This window comes from Leguminivora glycinivorella, chromosome Z, assembly GCF_023078275.1.
Source record: "Leguminivora glycinivorella isolate SPB_JAAS2020 chromosome Z, LegGlyc_1.1, whole genome shotgun sequence".
NCBI lineage: Eukaryota > Metazoa > Arthropoda > Insecta > Lepidoptera > Tortricidae > Leguminivora > Leguminivora glycinivorella.
The window spans coordinates 40351508-40368000 of record NC_062998.1 but is presented as its reverse complement, the minus strand read 5'-3'; the positions used below and the strand labels follow the sequence as shown (position 1 = coordinate 40368000).

At 37.8% G+C, this 16493-nt stretch overlaps 1 protein-coding gene across 6 annotated transcripts in view; it reads right to left on the bottom strand.

Moving 5' to 3' along the window:
- Window positions 1–16493, bottom strand: part of LOC125241795 (ecotropic viral integration site 5 ortholog) — a 60611-nt gene that overhangs the window by 31068 nt on the left and 13050 nt on the right. For 2 of the 6 annotated variants that reach the window (XM_048150428.1, XM_048150430.1), the window contains exons 3-11: window positions 13220–13387; window positions 10540–10707; window positions 6423–6658; window positions 5962–6153; window positions 5513–5677; window positions 4608–4688; window positions 2338–2532; window positions 1574–1732; window positions 187–420 (exon numbers count right to left, since the gene is read on the bottom strand). In XM_048150428.1, the coding sequence (XP_048006385.1) occupies window positions 187–420; window positions 1574–1732; window positions 2338–2532; window positions 4608–4688; window positions 5513–5677; window positions 5962–6153; window positions 6423–6658; window positions 10540–10707; window positions 13220–13322 (1533 nt within the window). In that variant the 5' untranslated portion in view covers window positions 13323–13387. Of the gene's footprint in view, window positions 1–186; window positions 421–1573; window positions 1733–2337; window positions 2533–4607; window positions 4689–5512; window positions 5678–5961; window positions 6154–6422; window positions 6659–8945; window positions 9167–10539; window positions 10708–13219; window positions 13456–16493 lie in introns of those variants that run through there. The other 4 variants (XM_048150429.1, XM_048150432.1, XM_048150434.1 and 1 more) reach the window with 4 other exon arrangements.

Genomic DNA, 16493 nt, shown 5'->3' with positions numbered 1-16493 from the left:
GGTAGACGACCAGAATCAAAATGTCTTCGACAAAAATAAAAAGTTGAATGTGACAAAAGGCTAACATAAAATATTGAACTTTGCTGACATTTGATAGGGTATCAGCTATATCAGCAACAGTATCAGGTAGCCAGCACTATCAAAATATTAAAATGTGGCAATTGAAAGAGTGTAAGTATTGGTCACCTCGGCTATGGTCATCTCGAGCGAGCGGACCTCGTCCTGCATGACGGCGAGCCGCTGCTGCGCGTCCACGTTGGCGCGGCGCAGCGCCTGCACCTCCCGCGCCAGCGCGAACGTCTCCTCCTCGCCCTCGGCGCGGTCCACCTGCCCGCGGACCAGCCGCTCGGCCAGCGCGGAGCTCTCCTTCTCGAGGAGCTCCACCCGCTGCTTTAGCAGACGGTTCTCTTGTCTCAGACACTGTACAATTATTTTACGATTGAAATTATATCCCATTTAATAGGGATGACGACTACATAAAGAAGTGGCATTCTGTTTAGTCCGTCAGTTGGATCGTCCAAAAATACTGAGCACATATTATTCGATTTTTCTAATTAACGAAAAAATACAAAGATATAGAGCAACAAAGTTCCGGAGTGGGGGCTTGTGGCGTCACTTCTAAGTAAAAATTGTACCTAGGCGTGACGTCACGCGAAACTTCAACGCACTGTACCGTCGTCATTTTTCGTTAATGAGAAAAAAGAAAAAATATGGGTCCAAAATTCTTTGATAATGTAACTGACGGACTAATTAGTTTTTTTTAGTCGTCTCGCCTATTAGCCCGATCCACACAGAGCGACGCACGCCGCGAGGCTCGCTCTGTAAGGACCCGTCTATTGAAACACGCGATGTTAAAATTGCACAATAAAACCGATGACATGTGACTCGCGCGTCAGTGAAATCTTAAAGCTCATTTAGACGGTACGAGAACTCGCATATGAGTTTCATTACCTTGCGGTATTGATGGCTGAAAATCGCATGCGAGTTCGCACCCCGTCTAAATCAGGCCTCAATTACTGCGAAAGATTTATGCTGCATGCAACACGGAAGGGAATCGGCATTCGCATTATTTCCCTGCGCTGCACATGCACTCGTCCGTACACAAAAATCTTGATTTATTTTTGTGTACGGACGAGTGTGTAAAACTGTTTACTTGCGACGTATGTGTCGTCATTACAGGTTCCATTTTGTTTGTGACTGGGTGCACGTTTCCCCCGCACAAATGGCAGACATATTTACTAGATACCTAAGTATTTTCTGACTTGTCGGAAACCGGTGTTCCTATAAGTTTTGTTGGGCAGGCCAACTGACCTGACAGGTAGGTAACATTCGTGCATTCCGAGTTCCGATAAAATTTACAATGATGTCCTCACACGTAAGTGCGTTTTCACACTATCCGATCCGATATCGGATGTAGGATCGATATCCCATACATTACCGGCGTCATCTTAGATTTTTTCCACTGAAATCCTTCCAACATCCGATATCGGATCGAATAATGTGAAATCGAACTTAAGCGTGGCGTTCATTGGGTTAGATAACAACTATGTATTATTCAATATTTTAAACTTACTCTGAGCACTGCAATGTCACCCTGCTCTTTGGTTTTTATAACCGTGTACTCCTTTTCAAGCTTTTTCATCTTTTTGGGGTTAACCTTAATGGAGTAGGCTAGGTTCATGAACGCATCCTGGTCGGCCTCTGCTTTCGCTGGCAATTCCTTCTGTATATACTGTAAGAGAAACCAAAGATTAGTACTATCAAAGATGGTTTATATAGCACTAGCTTTTGCCCGCGGCTTCGCTCGCGTTAGAAAGAGATAAAAATTAGCCTATGTCACTCTCGACCAATTCAACTATCTCCACTTAAAGAATCACAATTCGTCGCTCCGTTTTGCCGTGAAAGACGGACAAACAAACAGACACACACACACTTTCCCATTTATAATATTATAGTATCGATTTACAATCTTCATACTAAGAATCGTACCTCAATTTTTTAGCGCCACATATTATAAAATCATAACTACTCTCGATGATGCCTACAACTTTTTTTCCCCAAAATTTGTAGGTATTGATGTGATATCATGATATTGAAATAAAGAAGCATGTCATTTGTTCTAATAAAAAATAAAACCAAGCAATATTTTTTTGGGGAAAATATGATTTTGGCCATTTCCAGGCTGCAGCACAGCGCCATCTAGTTTTAAGCCTAAAAGGCCCATACAATTCAGGGGTAGGCTTTTTTGTATGGGCTTTATCTGTTCCGGTATTATATCGTCCTTGGTACTATCACCAAAATTGATTTATAATAACGGAATAAAGAGTAGATGTGTACCTTAAGAATGCTCTCCATGTCAAGAGAAAGGAGATCGTTTTTACCAAGCGTGAGCATAGCGAGGGCTACTTTGAACACAATCTCAATTCCTTCCGACAAGAAGACGTCCATGATGCGACAGGCCAGTGGGAGCGATAGCGTTGTAGTGAACAGCGTCAGAAACCAGCTGCTCGCATATATCGATGTGCTAAAACTCTGGAAACAAATGCACTTCCGTTAACCTATAGTAAAGGCATGATTAATAGACAAATTAACATTTAATGCTATAGGTAAGTTCAATACGGATAAGTGTGTCATAAGCAGGGCCCGTAACTTTCATACCGATGACATCAATTTGACATCAAGATGTACTGACATTGACTGAACTAGCATGACAATACGAACGTTTCCGGAAAAATACGAAGGAAACCCTTTTCGCCCTACATCTGTATCAGTGTTTATTGAGAGTTCATAGGTAAGTTTACAACTAATAGGCTACTAGACTCATATCGAATTTGGCACAATAAATGATTGTCTTCTGTAGTATTTGACATAAAAAAATAATATTTATAGATTTTGGGTATTAAAAGTGTATGATGACTATGTATTTTCGATTAAAAGTGTATGTAATTTTTTATTTATTTTAGCCACTGAAAACGCTGTCAGCGATGTAGTGACGTCATCGAATTCGAACCTTACTGCATGTTAAAACAATTACTGACATATTGAACTTAATGTCTTCATACTTAAAAAGTCAGAAAATGTTGTTTTCGAGTAGAATGACCTGATGCACAGATAATCTATAGATTAACATGACTGTGTTGTTTTCGCCTGATTACGTAAAAGTATACTTTAACAATATTTTTTGCTGTTTTGAAGTCATAATAAAATATGTTAATATTTTATTTCGGTTAATTGGACAGTACTTAATCATTTAAGACAGACTTTAATAAAGGGTCAAGTAACCTATAGTGAGTAGCAAGTAGCAAAAGTATGAACTCGCAAAAACACCTGTGACAATGAGTAAGACGGTCAATTGTGATGAACAGACACACTTCCCCTTATCATACTTGTCCGTATTGACCTTATGTGCTTTAAATTGCTAGGAATATCAAAAGGGGACGTAAGGGGTCGCTATACCTGTCACGGCCAATAACAACCCCACGACAATTTCGAATTGAATTAATTCATCAGATGTCACTGTTTAGTTCTTATTTCTGTATGCTTTTGTAGAGAAAAGAAGCCCGTTTAAAAAAAGTCACTCAATTTATTTAGATATGAAAAGTAAGTTTAGTACTTTTTAGTTATTTCTACTTCAAAAACTAACATTTGCACAGTGATCAAAGGCCTACGAAATGAGAGATAGCTATCTATCCGATTTCTACTTCAAAGTCAGATATATAAAACCACAGGCCCAACGCCAAAGACAGATAAATCCGTCACAGAACACAGATCAACATAGAGTTATGTGCATACGGATAATGTCCAATTTTAGTTGTGACACTTCGATGACGTGCTGTTTGAGTGGCACAGTTTGCGTTGGACGCGGCGCGGCGTCTGTTATTTTAACAATCCTAAAAGCCCGTCTAAAAGCTAAATGGATGAACTGTCAATGGGAATATTAATCAATGCAGGTAAATTAAGATCCATCATTCAGATTAGCTAAATAATTTGAATATAAAACTCTAAACACGCGCAACCCGGTGAACCCGGTCAAAGATCCTAAGTGCGTTTTCACATTAGCCGATCCGATATCGGATGTAGGACCGATATCCCATAAATTGAAGCCGATTTTTGCCTTTGAAATCCTTCCGACATCCGATATCGGATCGGATAATGTGAAAACGCACTAACATAATGTGTATCTACGCCCTTAGGAAGAGAGATGAATTTGCAGTTTTTGCGTAAGATAGTGGTAAATATATTCCAATCATTTATTCTAAATCATAATTATCTCTAATTTCGTAATATTAGTTAATAACTGTATTAAATGCCAGTGAAACTATATTACAAGTACGGACAATGTATTAAATATAGATGCGGAGGAATTATCAAAAAATATGTATACACGATTTGTGGATACATATTTTTGGCACTTTATCCGCATCTATTAATTAGCGTTTCGACTGGACATAAACATAATTCGTTGGGACGTGATATGTCTGCCCTTAGTTATACATATACCCATAGAGATCGCACCAAGACGCCACGACAAAAACCCGTAACCAATACGCAGGTGTTACACGCACAAAACATGAGTTGCGTAAAGTGACAACAAAATTTTACTCCACCTTCATACAGAAATATTTTTTGTCTGATCTCACAGATTTAGGCCCCCATACATATTTTCGAAACTTCGTCACCAGGGCTATCTGCAAAATATTAGGTAGGTGTATTTTTTAATAACTATGGCAGGATGTCGCTAATGTGTTTATGTCTTTATGAATAGTTAATCGCAGAAAGATAAATTTATCTACTTTTATATACGTGTTCTATGTTCAAACCTTGTGGGTATTGTTTATCAAAATCATTTAACATTTTGTGAAGTTGCCTAGCAATATACATTTTGTTAATCACAAATAACCTTAAAATAACGAGCGTGGCCACACTAATATGTGCACTGGAACTGAATTATATACTAACTAGGTGTCAAGATTTATCCATTAGGCTTTTAGTGTCAAATTATGGTGAAACGTATGTAGTGTAATTACAGTTTTTAACTAAACCTACTGCCCTACCATCGATAACAACTGAAAAAGTATTCTCGCGGCACAAATTCAAAATTCTAAGGTTTTTGATGGGCTATTCTTTTACGCCTCTGTGGGGAAGGTGTGGGGCAAATTATCGGTAGCTTAAAGGTGATAGAAGGGCATTTTCGCGAGAAGAGATAGCAAAAATATTTTCTGAAGTAGGATAGTTTTATGTTTTCCCTACTCAGGTTCATGAGCCCTTTCGATCTAGGGCAAAAATATGGCCAGTATTTTCTATTTTTGCATAATGCATTTTTTGCAAAAATGGTAATGAAGTGAAAAAATTAAATTTGGGACGCTTTTTTCACCTAGTAGTAGGGTCGAAAGGACTTCTAAGTAGGAAAAACATTAAATTTACCTATTTTAGAAAAATAAGTTTCCCAGATTAATATAGAAAATGCCTATAATTTTATTCCAGCTAAATGTAAATAATAATAATAAGTAACCTGTGATTGGAAGTGGACATGCAAGTCTGGCAGCAGTTCTTGGACCAGGTTCTCCAGTTGGAACATGCAGAGGCCGAGCTCGGCCATGCTCGGTTTGAACATGTCGCGCATGCGGTGCTGCTGCATGATCTTCACTAACACCGCGAACGCCTCTTCTTCCGGCATCTGGAATTATAATGCTATGTTAAAAGTCTAAAACCGATTAAAGAATCATTCAATATTATTCTACACGCTATTACGTCATCACCCAAATCAATGGTTTAGCTTTATTGTATTTCTATATAATGTTTGTAACGTTTTTTTCATGTACCTAACTATTTGCTGTTTATAAATTTAAATTTCATGCCGCATTTGATTTTTCTGTAATGTCATTGAAACATGTTTTCGAATAAAACAAATAAATACATCACCAAATATACGTTCAAGTTCTTCACTTAGAACTGACTTACTTGCATTAGCAGTAAGCCAACAATGAAGCCAGATCCTTGGCAGTACCCCACTTCACGGTCGTGCAGCGAGTAGGCTTTCATGACGTTGAAAAGGGACTCTTGGCCTAGGCCGTCCTTTTCCTTAAAGAAATCATGCTCTGGGTAAGTGCGCGCGATATCCCTGCGAATCACTTTCTCACAAGCAGACTTCGCCTGAAAACAAATTAATTATATTACTTATCACAAATCGAAACAACTAACTATTAGTGAAATACGAGTAAGCAGTTTAAATGTGAATTCTGCAGCTTTTTCTTATTTGATCCCCACCGTTTTCCATGACATGTGCGGTGCGCCTTGTCACCATATTGTTAACAAAGCAACTATCAATATTACAGTTTGTTCTTACGATTCATGATAGGAATGAACTAAGAGTCCCATATATCCTCTCGCGTAAGAAACATTATTCTGAAAAAATTATGTACCTTAATGTACGAGGCATATAGCTTTTTCTCCGGCGAAGAGTCCACACCGGCCAGTAGCTGCCACACGATGCCCCTGAAGTGGTGAGGCACGCCTTGCCGCACCAGGTCGCGAACGAACTGGTTTTTCCGCTTCCACTCGGTCTCCCAGTTGTTGACGATGCGGCCCCACGTGCTCCACAGGTCTTCTTCGCCATTCCCGCCAACTCGAGCCTCCGGCTCATAACTTGAGCTGGTGCCTGCAACACACATTAAAATGTTTTTCTACTCCCGTGTTGTTATTCGTCATTTACCGTGTCGTGCATAGATCGTTAAAACCCTACATAAAAGATGCCCGCCCCCGCCCGGCGCCCCGCGCAACCACGCATACGATATAGCTCTTAAAGCATTGTTAGGTTGCCTTTAAGGGATATGGCGGGCCGCGGGGCGCCGGCCGGGGGCGGGCGGCGGCGCGGGGGAGTGCGAGCGACAGGGTGAGTGCAGAAACATTGCAGAGGACAAGTCAAAATACTTATAGGAAACAGTGCGAATTTCACGAAAGTTATTCTAGAAAACTATTCAAAAGTAAGTGCATGGTCGTAGAAAAAGTATTGTATGCAACGGTGTTTAACTGAGTTAAAAAAATACTCGTGGCATCTTAATACCCACGCCACTCGTCTTTTTTGACCTCCTTTAAACGCCTGTTGCATAAAATACTATTATTATACTACCCTTCAATAGGCTAGTTTCCTTAGGTACTTAAAATAAAATATTTTATGCAGTGCACGAATTAGAGCACCACATAATTAGAAGAAATATATGGACAGTAGTTATGTTTAAACATAATTTCTATTTAATAAGTCAATAAGAAAGATACAAAGTATATGAATTGACCGTGACGTCACTCCTCAGTTTTGACAGTTCTTAAAAAGAAGCTGATTTGACTAGTAGGAAACTAGCCTATTAGGCAAATGTTGATTATAAAAATATCCCTCAGTATTTGAATATTAAGAAGCAACAGGAGGGATCAATTCTTCATACAAACGCTGTCGGTGTCGACTATTCCGCTGGTTTTTGAAGTTAGAGCAATGATTTTTTTCAAAACAGACTTTTTTTATCTGTGGCGGACTGTTTTGCCTTTTTAGGGTTCCGTAGTCAACTAGGAACCCTTATAGTTTCGCCATGTCTGTCTGTCCGTCTATCCGTCCGTCCGTCCGTCCGTCCGCGGATAATCTCAGTAACCGTTAGCACTAGAAAGCTGAAATTTGGTACCAATATGTATATCAATCACGCCGACAAAGTGCAAAAATAAAAAATGGAAAAAAATGTTTCATTAGGGTACCCCCCTACATGTAAAATAGGGGCTGATATTTTTTTTCATTCCAACCCCAACGTGTGATATATTGTTGGATAGGTATTGAAAAATAAATAAGGGTTTTCTAAGATCGTTTTTTGATAATTTTAATATTTTCGGAAATAATCGCTCCTAAAGGAAAAAAAAGTGCGTCCCCCCATCCCTCTAACTTTTGAACCATATGTTTAAAAAATATGGAAAAAATCACAGAAGTAGAACTTTATAAAGACTTTCTAGGAAAATTGTTTTGAACTTGATAGGTTCAGTAGTTTTTAAGAAAAATACTGAAAACTAAGGAACCCTACACTGAGCGTGGCCCGACACGCTCTTGACCGGTTTTTTTATATTTTTATTTGAAAGCTTACAAAAAAACTTACAAATACGGCCTATATGATTATGCCGCAAAAAACGCGATATTCAAAATTTATGACAACTAGCCAAAATAACTAAACAATCCGACACAGATTATTTCAGTGTTATTCAGATTCTCAAATTTCTTTCCGATTTGTAACTTTAGGTAAGGTTTGCAGAAGGAAACAGTCGAGAGCGGCAACTCGATATTAAAGATTGTTCTTAATGCACAATCTTTTACCTATGAATTTATGAAATGTCTTTTGTATGTGATTTCTATGCATGAAACAGAAACTAACGAACGAGATGTATATTCCCTTTAGAAATAATTACACTGTTTGGCGTAGTGTACCTTTTGCAGCTTTCTCAAAATCAGTCTTTAGGTACTTCAACTATACATTTGGTCAACCCAGTAAACGTGCGATGAACTCTCCGGCATCACAATAAAACTATTTCGGCAATGACGTAATAAAGCAAGCATTAAAAGGTCTTTCTGCATAGAACGAGTTTATGACTCAACATAGAATAGCACTCGTTCTCATACCACGGTCAGTGGGCCACTAGAATTTGTATTTACAATAATAACTATTACTGTGATGACATAAGGTATACTTTAGAATAAGGGTAAATAACATAATATGCAGTGCACTTGGGTAATCCTTAATCAAGTCACTGCACTGTTTGTCGCGTTGCGCAATTTCCTTACGCAAAACAATCGTCGGAGAATCCGAATACTTAGTCGTCAGAGCGTATTCATGAACTAAGAACCAATACCGAGACTACAGCTACACTTGCCATTATTACCTTAGACAGTAAATATTCATAAACAGTTATGTATTTACCATTATCTTCATACTTCGCAGCATCATTAGCAATTAATCTGCTAAGGTAAAATTCGAAAACAGTTACATCAAACGTGTTATTAATATTCGATAGCATGATGAAGAATTTAAAATCACCATTTCTATAATACTCCGGTCAGTGGTGTAACGGAATACACACAAAAAAAAATCACAATGGACACGAATTCAATTCGACATTTTTAGCTAGTTCGGCGCACTGACATGGACACATCGCCTTACTTGGACTAGCACCAACTAAGATAAACAACAGATAAGAGAACAGTTAGGTGCGCATCGTTTTTCTCGCCTATTCTCTTTATCTTCGTTTCAGTCGTTAAGACAGATTATTTCACGAGATGCGTTCGATATCGTCAGCGAAAGCATTGTCTACCTACATCTATACCTATTTTAAAATAAAGTTTAAAAAACCGGCCAAGTGCGAGTCGGACTCGCCCACCGAGGGTTCCGTACAAACTTTCTTTCAAACTACCTAGTAAAAATAATCTCATATTTTCATATAACTCTAATGACTTGACTAGAAGACAAAAGTATAGGCACTGATGAGTATTATTGTGTATAGCGCCATCTCCCGGTCAATTTGCTAACTAATTTGCGCGACCTGGTTTTTCAGGGATAATTCTTTATAATGTTAACCGATTTAAACAGTTTTTACTTTATTGGACAGAAGATGGTTTACGTAACATCTCGTATTAATTTGAAGTACGATATACATCCGCAAGGGTGGGTAAATTGAAAGTAAAAATCTGAAAAGTCTTTTGTGAATTAAAAAAAAAGTATTCAAAATACAAACACGATTATATTTTTCCTGTAATATTTACTATAAAACCAATGTTTACTAAAATTTTCATAATTTTTCGTTGGTAAACTTCGGAGATAAGGGGGGGGGGAACGGTATTTTTTTTTTACATTTTCCTTCAAAATTCTTTTTTTTTCCACAACAAAAAAATTATAAAAAATAGCTTATTTACGTTCAATTTGAGCTCTTTCCAACGATACCCCACTTGACCTAGTAACTTGAAATTTACAGTTTGCCCCCCTTCATTTTGGCCATTTTCTACAATTAAAATTAATATATTTAAAAAAATTATACTTTCTATTTGTAGAGGTTTACAATGTTCATAACTATTCCAAATTTCAAGTTGATAGCATTAGTAGTTCTCGAGATATTTAGGAATGTGACAGACGGACAGACAGACGGACAGAGTCGCACCATAAGGGTTCCTGTTGTACCTTTTTGGTACGGAACCCTAAAAATACATAATTAGATTTACGACTCACCTAAGTTGTTAAGATCTTAGATGGTAGGTATTTAATTTAGAACATTACTAAATTCTCTAATATCAGTCATGTCATTTAACAGTGTTTCATAATATCCGATCAGATCGAAAGATGGAGCCTTAAATATGTAGGATACCGATATCCTACATATCCGATTTAGGATGTAGATATATGAGAAAAGATTTAAAAGAGGTTGTTGTGTGATACACTGCTAGAGTTCAAACACTTAGAGGCTATGCACAATAGGCATGTTTCATGGTATTAATGATAGGTATTTAGCATGAAAGTTAGTTACCAGAGGCCAAAGATATTTGTGAGGTGTCGGAGTTCTTCCGGCTGTGTACTGTGTTGAGCACTAGGCTCTTGGCGTCCGCTTCGATCTGCCTGTTGGCCTCCTCCAGCTTGGCGAGCAGCGCCCGGGCGGGCGTCGGAATCGTCTCTGATGTCTCCGAGGTTGGAAAACCTGAGAGAAATGCCCAAAAAACATTACTTTCATGCATTACCTTACTAATTTGTCGAATGCCAAAAAACCGCTAGAAACAGTTGGAAAATTTGGTATGGCGACATTCCCATAAGTAGTAGCGTCGTTTATTGAGTCAGACTATGATTAATAGGTATCCATTGCTTACTTATGAAAGTTGGTTTGTTCTTTCGAGTTTTATATTAAATTTTAAAAGACCATATATTTGACAGTACTGCTTCTTCTCTTCTGAATTGACACTTAAGGGTCAGGTACTCAATGGACAGCCTTCTTACCACCGACTGACCACCTTAGGCAGATCCAAAAAATATACTTTTAGATCTAAAAATCTCAGTTTTAAGTTTTAGTTTAGATGAGGTTCCCACTGAAAACCTGACTGAATAGAGGTCATTGTCTTATTAAGTATATTTGTATACATTTTTGTAGCGTTAAATGTCGAAAAGTTTCGTTGAATATAGGTAATAACTGTTCTTTCGTTGACAGCTTCTGATGAATAATAAATGTGTGAAGCACAAAGTAACAAACATTTCTCAAAAAACATTTAATTTATGACTGATTAGAGTGATTAGATATACATTTTATCCATTTTCAAGACCAGGCTAAGTTGTCCAGTCGACGCTGTCGACGTTAGAAGATTGCCGATTAATTACCGGACAGCTGTATTTATACATATTAGGTACATGTTATATTATGTACTAAGCTAGGACCGTGAATTAATAGCTTTGGCATAAGGAACATAAGGGTGGGTCCATGACTGTCAAATATTTGATCTTATTCCTAATATAATAATATACCTTTGTTATCGGTTAGCGGATTGTGCACTAAATGAGTAGTGTTGGAGGATATAGTTAGTCATATTAAAGTAGCAATCCCATCTTGTTTTTTACATTCTTAGAGTAACTACGTAATTAACCTAATTAGAAATCATCAATAGTTTATCCAAAAACCGTTTTTAGGGACACTGTAAATAATTGACCATAAAAGTTTTAATATGCTTAACTTTTTAAAACCTACTTGCATGAATTCTAAGTACACCAAGTTATGTGACTTGTTTAAAACGATGGCACTTGGTTGCTTCACATCGTGTTTTAGGTAAACAGGGAAGTTTAAAAGTCGATATAGACGAGAGACGAAAATCTGTAGTAGCCTTACCACAAATTATTGTCACGGCTAACGTCTACGTAGTACTATACTTTTACGATTACACTACACACACGTTAGCGAGTTTATCACCAGGGAGTCTTGATAAGGGCCACTGGTCTTTTTACACAACATTTTCAGTAATGGCTCCTGCATACTACGCATGAAGCGCTCTAGCTAGTGTCGTAATTGTATTAAAAATTCAATATTTTTGGATTCACAGATCCGTTGGGAAAGAGAAGTGCTGAGAATTTAAGGGAGTCCATACATTCTATGACTCTTTTAGTTTCGCGTAGACTCTATGCACCAGTTAATGCTATATGATAATACCGCGAGCTCCTTGCGTTTACTTTTACCTACGAGAATATCGCTCGGGTTACTTGCGCAGGAGGCTCGCACTGGCATATGCAAGTCAATGAACTTAAAAGCCTCTTTATGCAAATGTAACTGGGTGAATCAACTTTTTATTGTTACTTGTTGGTTACGTTATTCTGGTTTACATTTAAAAACCTGATTTTTAAAATCACCTATAATTAGCATCTTAGTAGAACTTGCTATCAAAAATTCCTGGCTACAAACTATGATACGTTATACAATAAAGTCAATAAACAAAGATCCACCCGTTTACAGTTTGTGCGTATAATGTAGGTATTTGTACTTGCGTATAATCTGCGCAAAGTCCACGACATGCGCCGTATGCAAGAGGCATTACACAAATTACACAGAGCTCAAAACTTGTCACACTTTCTTAAATTTGCTAGAAGTAACTAACGAGAAGGTCGCCGCAGTACGTGATACACGATGACTATTTCTCCATGCCAGTTCTGCGTATTGCTACGTGTCCCTGTCGTTGATGACTACATTCAGCTATGTAACACACTCTTTACTAGTGTTGTCACATCATAAACTTGAACTTGCCACTCACTTTATGCGTCCTGTATTATACGGAAGTGCAATTTCTAAACAAACAAATGAAAAAGCGAGTTGAATTTAGGGTATGTTGCGTGTAAGCTCCTGCACAGGGTGGATAAGTTTGATGTGGAAGGCATGCGAGGTTAAACTAATCTGTCTTTGGTTTCCAAACACTAAAATGGCCGTTGATAGACATGCCAAACTTGTTAAGATATTTTGGAAATAATCGCCAAATAACAACACGTTAAAAAGACCAAATAAGGGTGAAGTCCATTTCGTAGGCTTATAAACTCTAGAATATGAAGGTACAGTCCGTCAGTTAGGGGACGTTTATATATTATATTGGCAACAAGCAACCCACGATATGCCATTAAAGTGTCTGGAATGTGACAAGAGCGTTGGGTGATTGGGAGTTAGTGAGGTTAGTTTTAAACCAACAAACCGTCCAGAGATGACACAGGCGAGTCTGTATTACTAGCGATGGAGGTCCCGGGGGTGACGGCAGGCGCGGCGGGCGCGTCCTTAGCTTCGGCGTCCACCTTCATGGCTCCGGATGTGCCATATAGAGCCCTCCCTTCGCCCTTCGCCCCGCCTCACTCCTCGCTCCTCTCTGCACCAGACACGCGCAGTCACGCCATCAGATCAGACCAGACAGTAGGTACGTCGCTCTGTCTAGCCCTACATTATATGTTTTATGTATACTTTGTTTATAATTACATTCAATCAATTCTGAGCTTTAAAAACTTACTTCCTATCTGACGTATTTGTAAACTTCTATAATACTAGCAATAACCGTATTTTGCGTCTTACTTTTTTGTGCAGATTCGACTAGTGAGCCCAAATAATAACGAGTCCCAGTGATAGGTATGCAAATGATATATCCACCGACATGCACAAACATGAATAACATGACAAATGGTAACGAGTATGATAAGGTTGCAACCACGACACAAAAAAAATGTCGATTTAAAATAAAAGATCAATTAATGACAGTTACGATATTTATCCACACAATTCGTATCAGATTTGTTTTGGAGTAATCATGCTATGTTACAGTAGGTGAAAGTTAGTAGAACGATCCGCGCACCTCGGTCATCCGCCTACTAAGCGTGAAGGTCTCAGCGGCAGCATACGAGTACGTTTAATTGATCAAAACCACGCACGCAGCGGCTGCAAGTCGTGAGTCTCGCCCGCAACGCTATGGAAACTGCCATCCCGCGGTTTAAAAAAACTGTTTTAGGAATTATTACTTAATAGATATTTTAATTAGATACCTAATACCTTCGTTAATTAGTGTAATAGTTCAAAGGTTTTTGACGCTCAAGCTACTTAAGCAACATAAAAAAGAAATATCGGGAAGGTTAACGCTCCCTAAATAGGGCGTGACCCTAGCCTAGACAATGTGCGAAAGTTAATTAAATTCAGAACAATAATTCTCTGTTACTATAATTTTAGTCTACTTTACCTACACAATACGGTTCAGCGAATGAAGTAGAGCAGTAAAAATATTTTAATTAATTATTATCTGTCAGTTGTAACCTACACATAGGTACCAACCAAGCCTAACCGTAACATTATGTAATTTACACTCCCTGAAATTAAATATTAAAAAGTTATTCTGCATTCACAGAAATATGTCCGTGTAATGTAAGAGACATTTACACAAAGGCATGCTACATAGTATACGAAGTCATATAAAGTAAATATTATGCTCTCGGCGTCTTGCATAAAATATTCGTAGACACGTACATTTCCATATGGTACATTTTCTAATAAAGGTTGGTAGCCACGGCGGAGGGAGAAACATCAGATAAAATTTAAATATATTTGAAACTACATTGGTGCATTGCATATGTCATAATCATAAGTATACTAGTAACAAAGAAATAGTTATTTGTTATACAAGGGGTCAAAGTTGTATTTGAATTCTATAGTTGAATCACGAGCGAAGCGAGTTGTTCGAGTATAGAATCCTGAACTTGCGAGTTTTTTAACACACGAGAAGTAAAATACATTTGCACCCGAGTGTAACACAAAACTTTTCCCCTCACTATAGCGAGGAAACTACAACACAAAAAAACCGGCCAAGAGCGTGTCGGGCCACGCTCAGTGTAGGGTTCCGTAGTTTTCCGTATTTTCCTCAAAAACTACTGAACCTATCAAATTCAAAACAATTTTCCTAGAAAGTCTTTATAAAGTTCTACTTTTGTGATTTTTTTCATATTTTTTAAACATATGGTTCAAAAGTTAGAGGGGGGGGGACGCACTTTTTTTTCCTTTAGGAGCGATTATTTCCGAATATATTAATATTATCAAAAAACGATCTTAGCAAAGCCGTATTCATTTTTTAATACCTATCCAAAAATATATCACACGTTGGGGTTCGAATGAAAAAAAATATCAGCCCCCACTTTACATGTAGGGGGGGTACCCTAATAAAACATTTTTTTCCATTTTTTATTTTTGCACTTTGTTGGCGTGATCGATATACATATTGGTACCAAATTTCAGCTTTCTAGTGCTAACGGTTACTGAGATTATCCGCGGACGGACGGACGGACGGACAGTCAGACATGGCGAAACTATAAGGGTTCCTAGTTGACTACGGAACCCTAAAAATGCGTTTATCACTGCTTCCAGTAGTTCCACAGGTGGTAAATCATCTTTATTACTAGATTCACCTACTTTTATCAATTTTAAAGCAGTTAATTTGACTTTATTCAGGTCAAATTACTTTACCCATTAGTGGATAAAATGCGTTTTTACCCGCTGGTATTAAAGGACAAAACACGTGTTTCCGAGCTAGTGAGGGGAAAAATAATATACACGCTTCTAGCATGTGTGTGCACCGTTTCTAAGGTTAAGAGTAAATTGTTTTTACTCTTCACCCAAAAAAAGGCTATTTACCTTAATAAATAATGTGTCTAGTATTAAACTTAAATGGATTACCAATCATGAAATATCAACCTGCACACTTTGTTTCATGTTTATTTTATACCTTGTTTTTGTATAGACGCATTTATCCTTCTAGTATAAATACCTACGAAAAATGTAGGTAAGTTTCCTACTTGGCTGCAAACCTAACCAATACTTTCTCTGCACATTCGTGTAATATTATTATTCATGGCACTTTATGAATGCTTCCATGTATACATAAAAATTACATAGCACCTAAAGAAGATTAGGTAAAAGTGCTTCTACTTCTCAATTATCCAACATCCTCAAGGCCGTTGACATTACTTAAGGGACGTCTTTTACTTTTTAACGTAAGTAATGCTAGGTAAAATTGTAATGTATTTTTTGTAGCGGAAAAGCTCTTAAGGAACTTCGATTAGAACAGCGTTGGTGTCGAGTTGTTGACATTGGCGCCAGCAAACAAATCAAGTTACAGTTTGTATACAAGCCGAGTGCCGCGTGACTCACTGCGGGGGACACTCAACGTCATATCATCATAACTTGATAACACTATTAAGACAATTAAAGTATATATATATATATATATATATATATATATATATATATATATATAGGGCTGCGTAGACAAGTTATAAGTCTCCGTAGGGACAGATACCGGTTTGTTCGCTCGGCGCAAAAGATTGCCTTCTTTATCATAATGATCAGCATGTATGAGTCATTTTTACTTCGATTTTGAGATTGGTCCAATTGTCTCAGTTTTTTTTAACTACATACATAATTACAACTATGGACCAAATCAA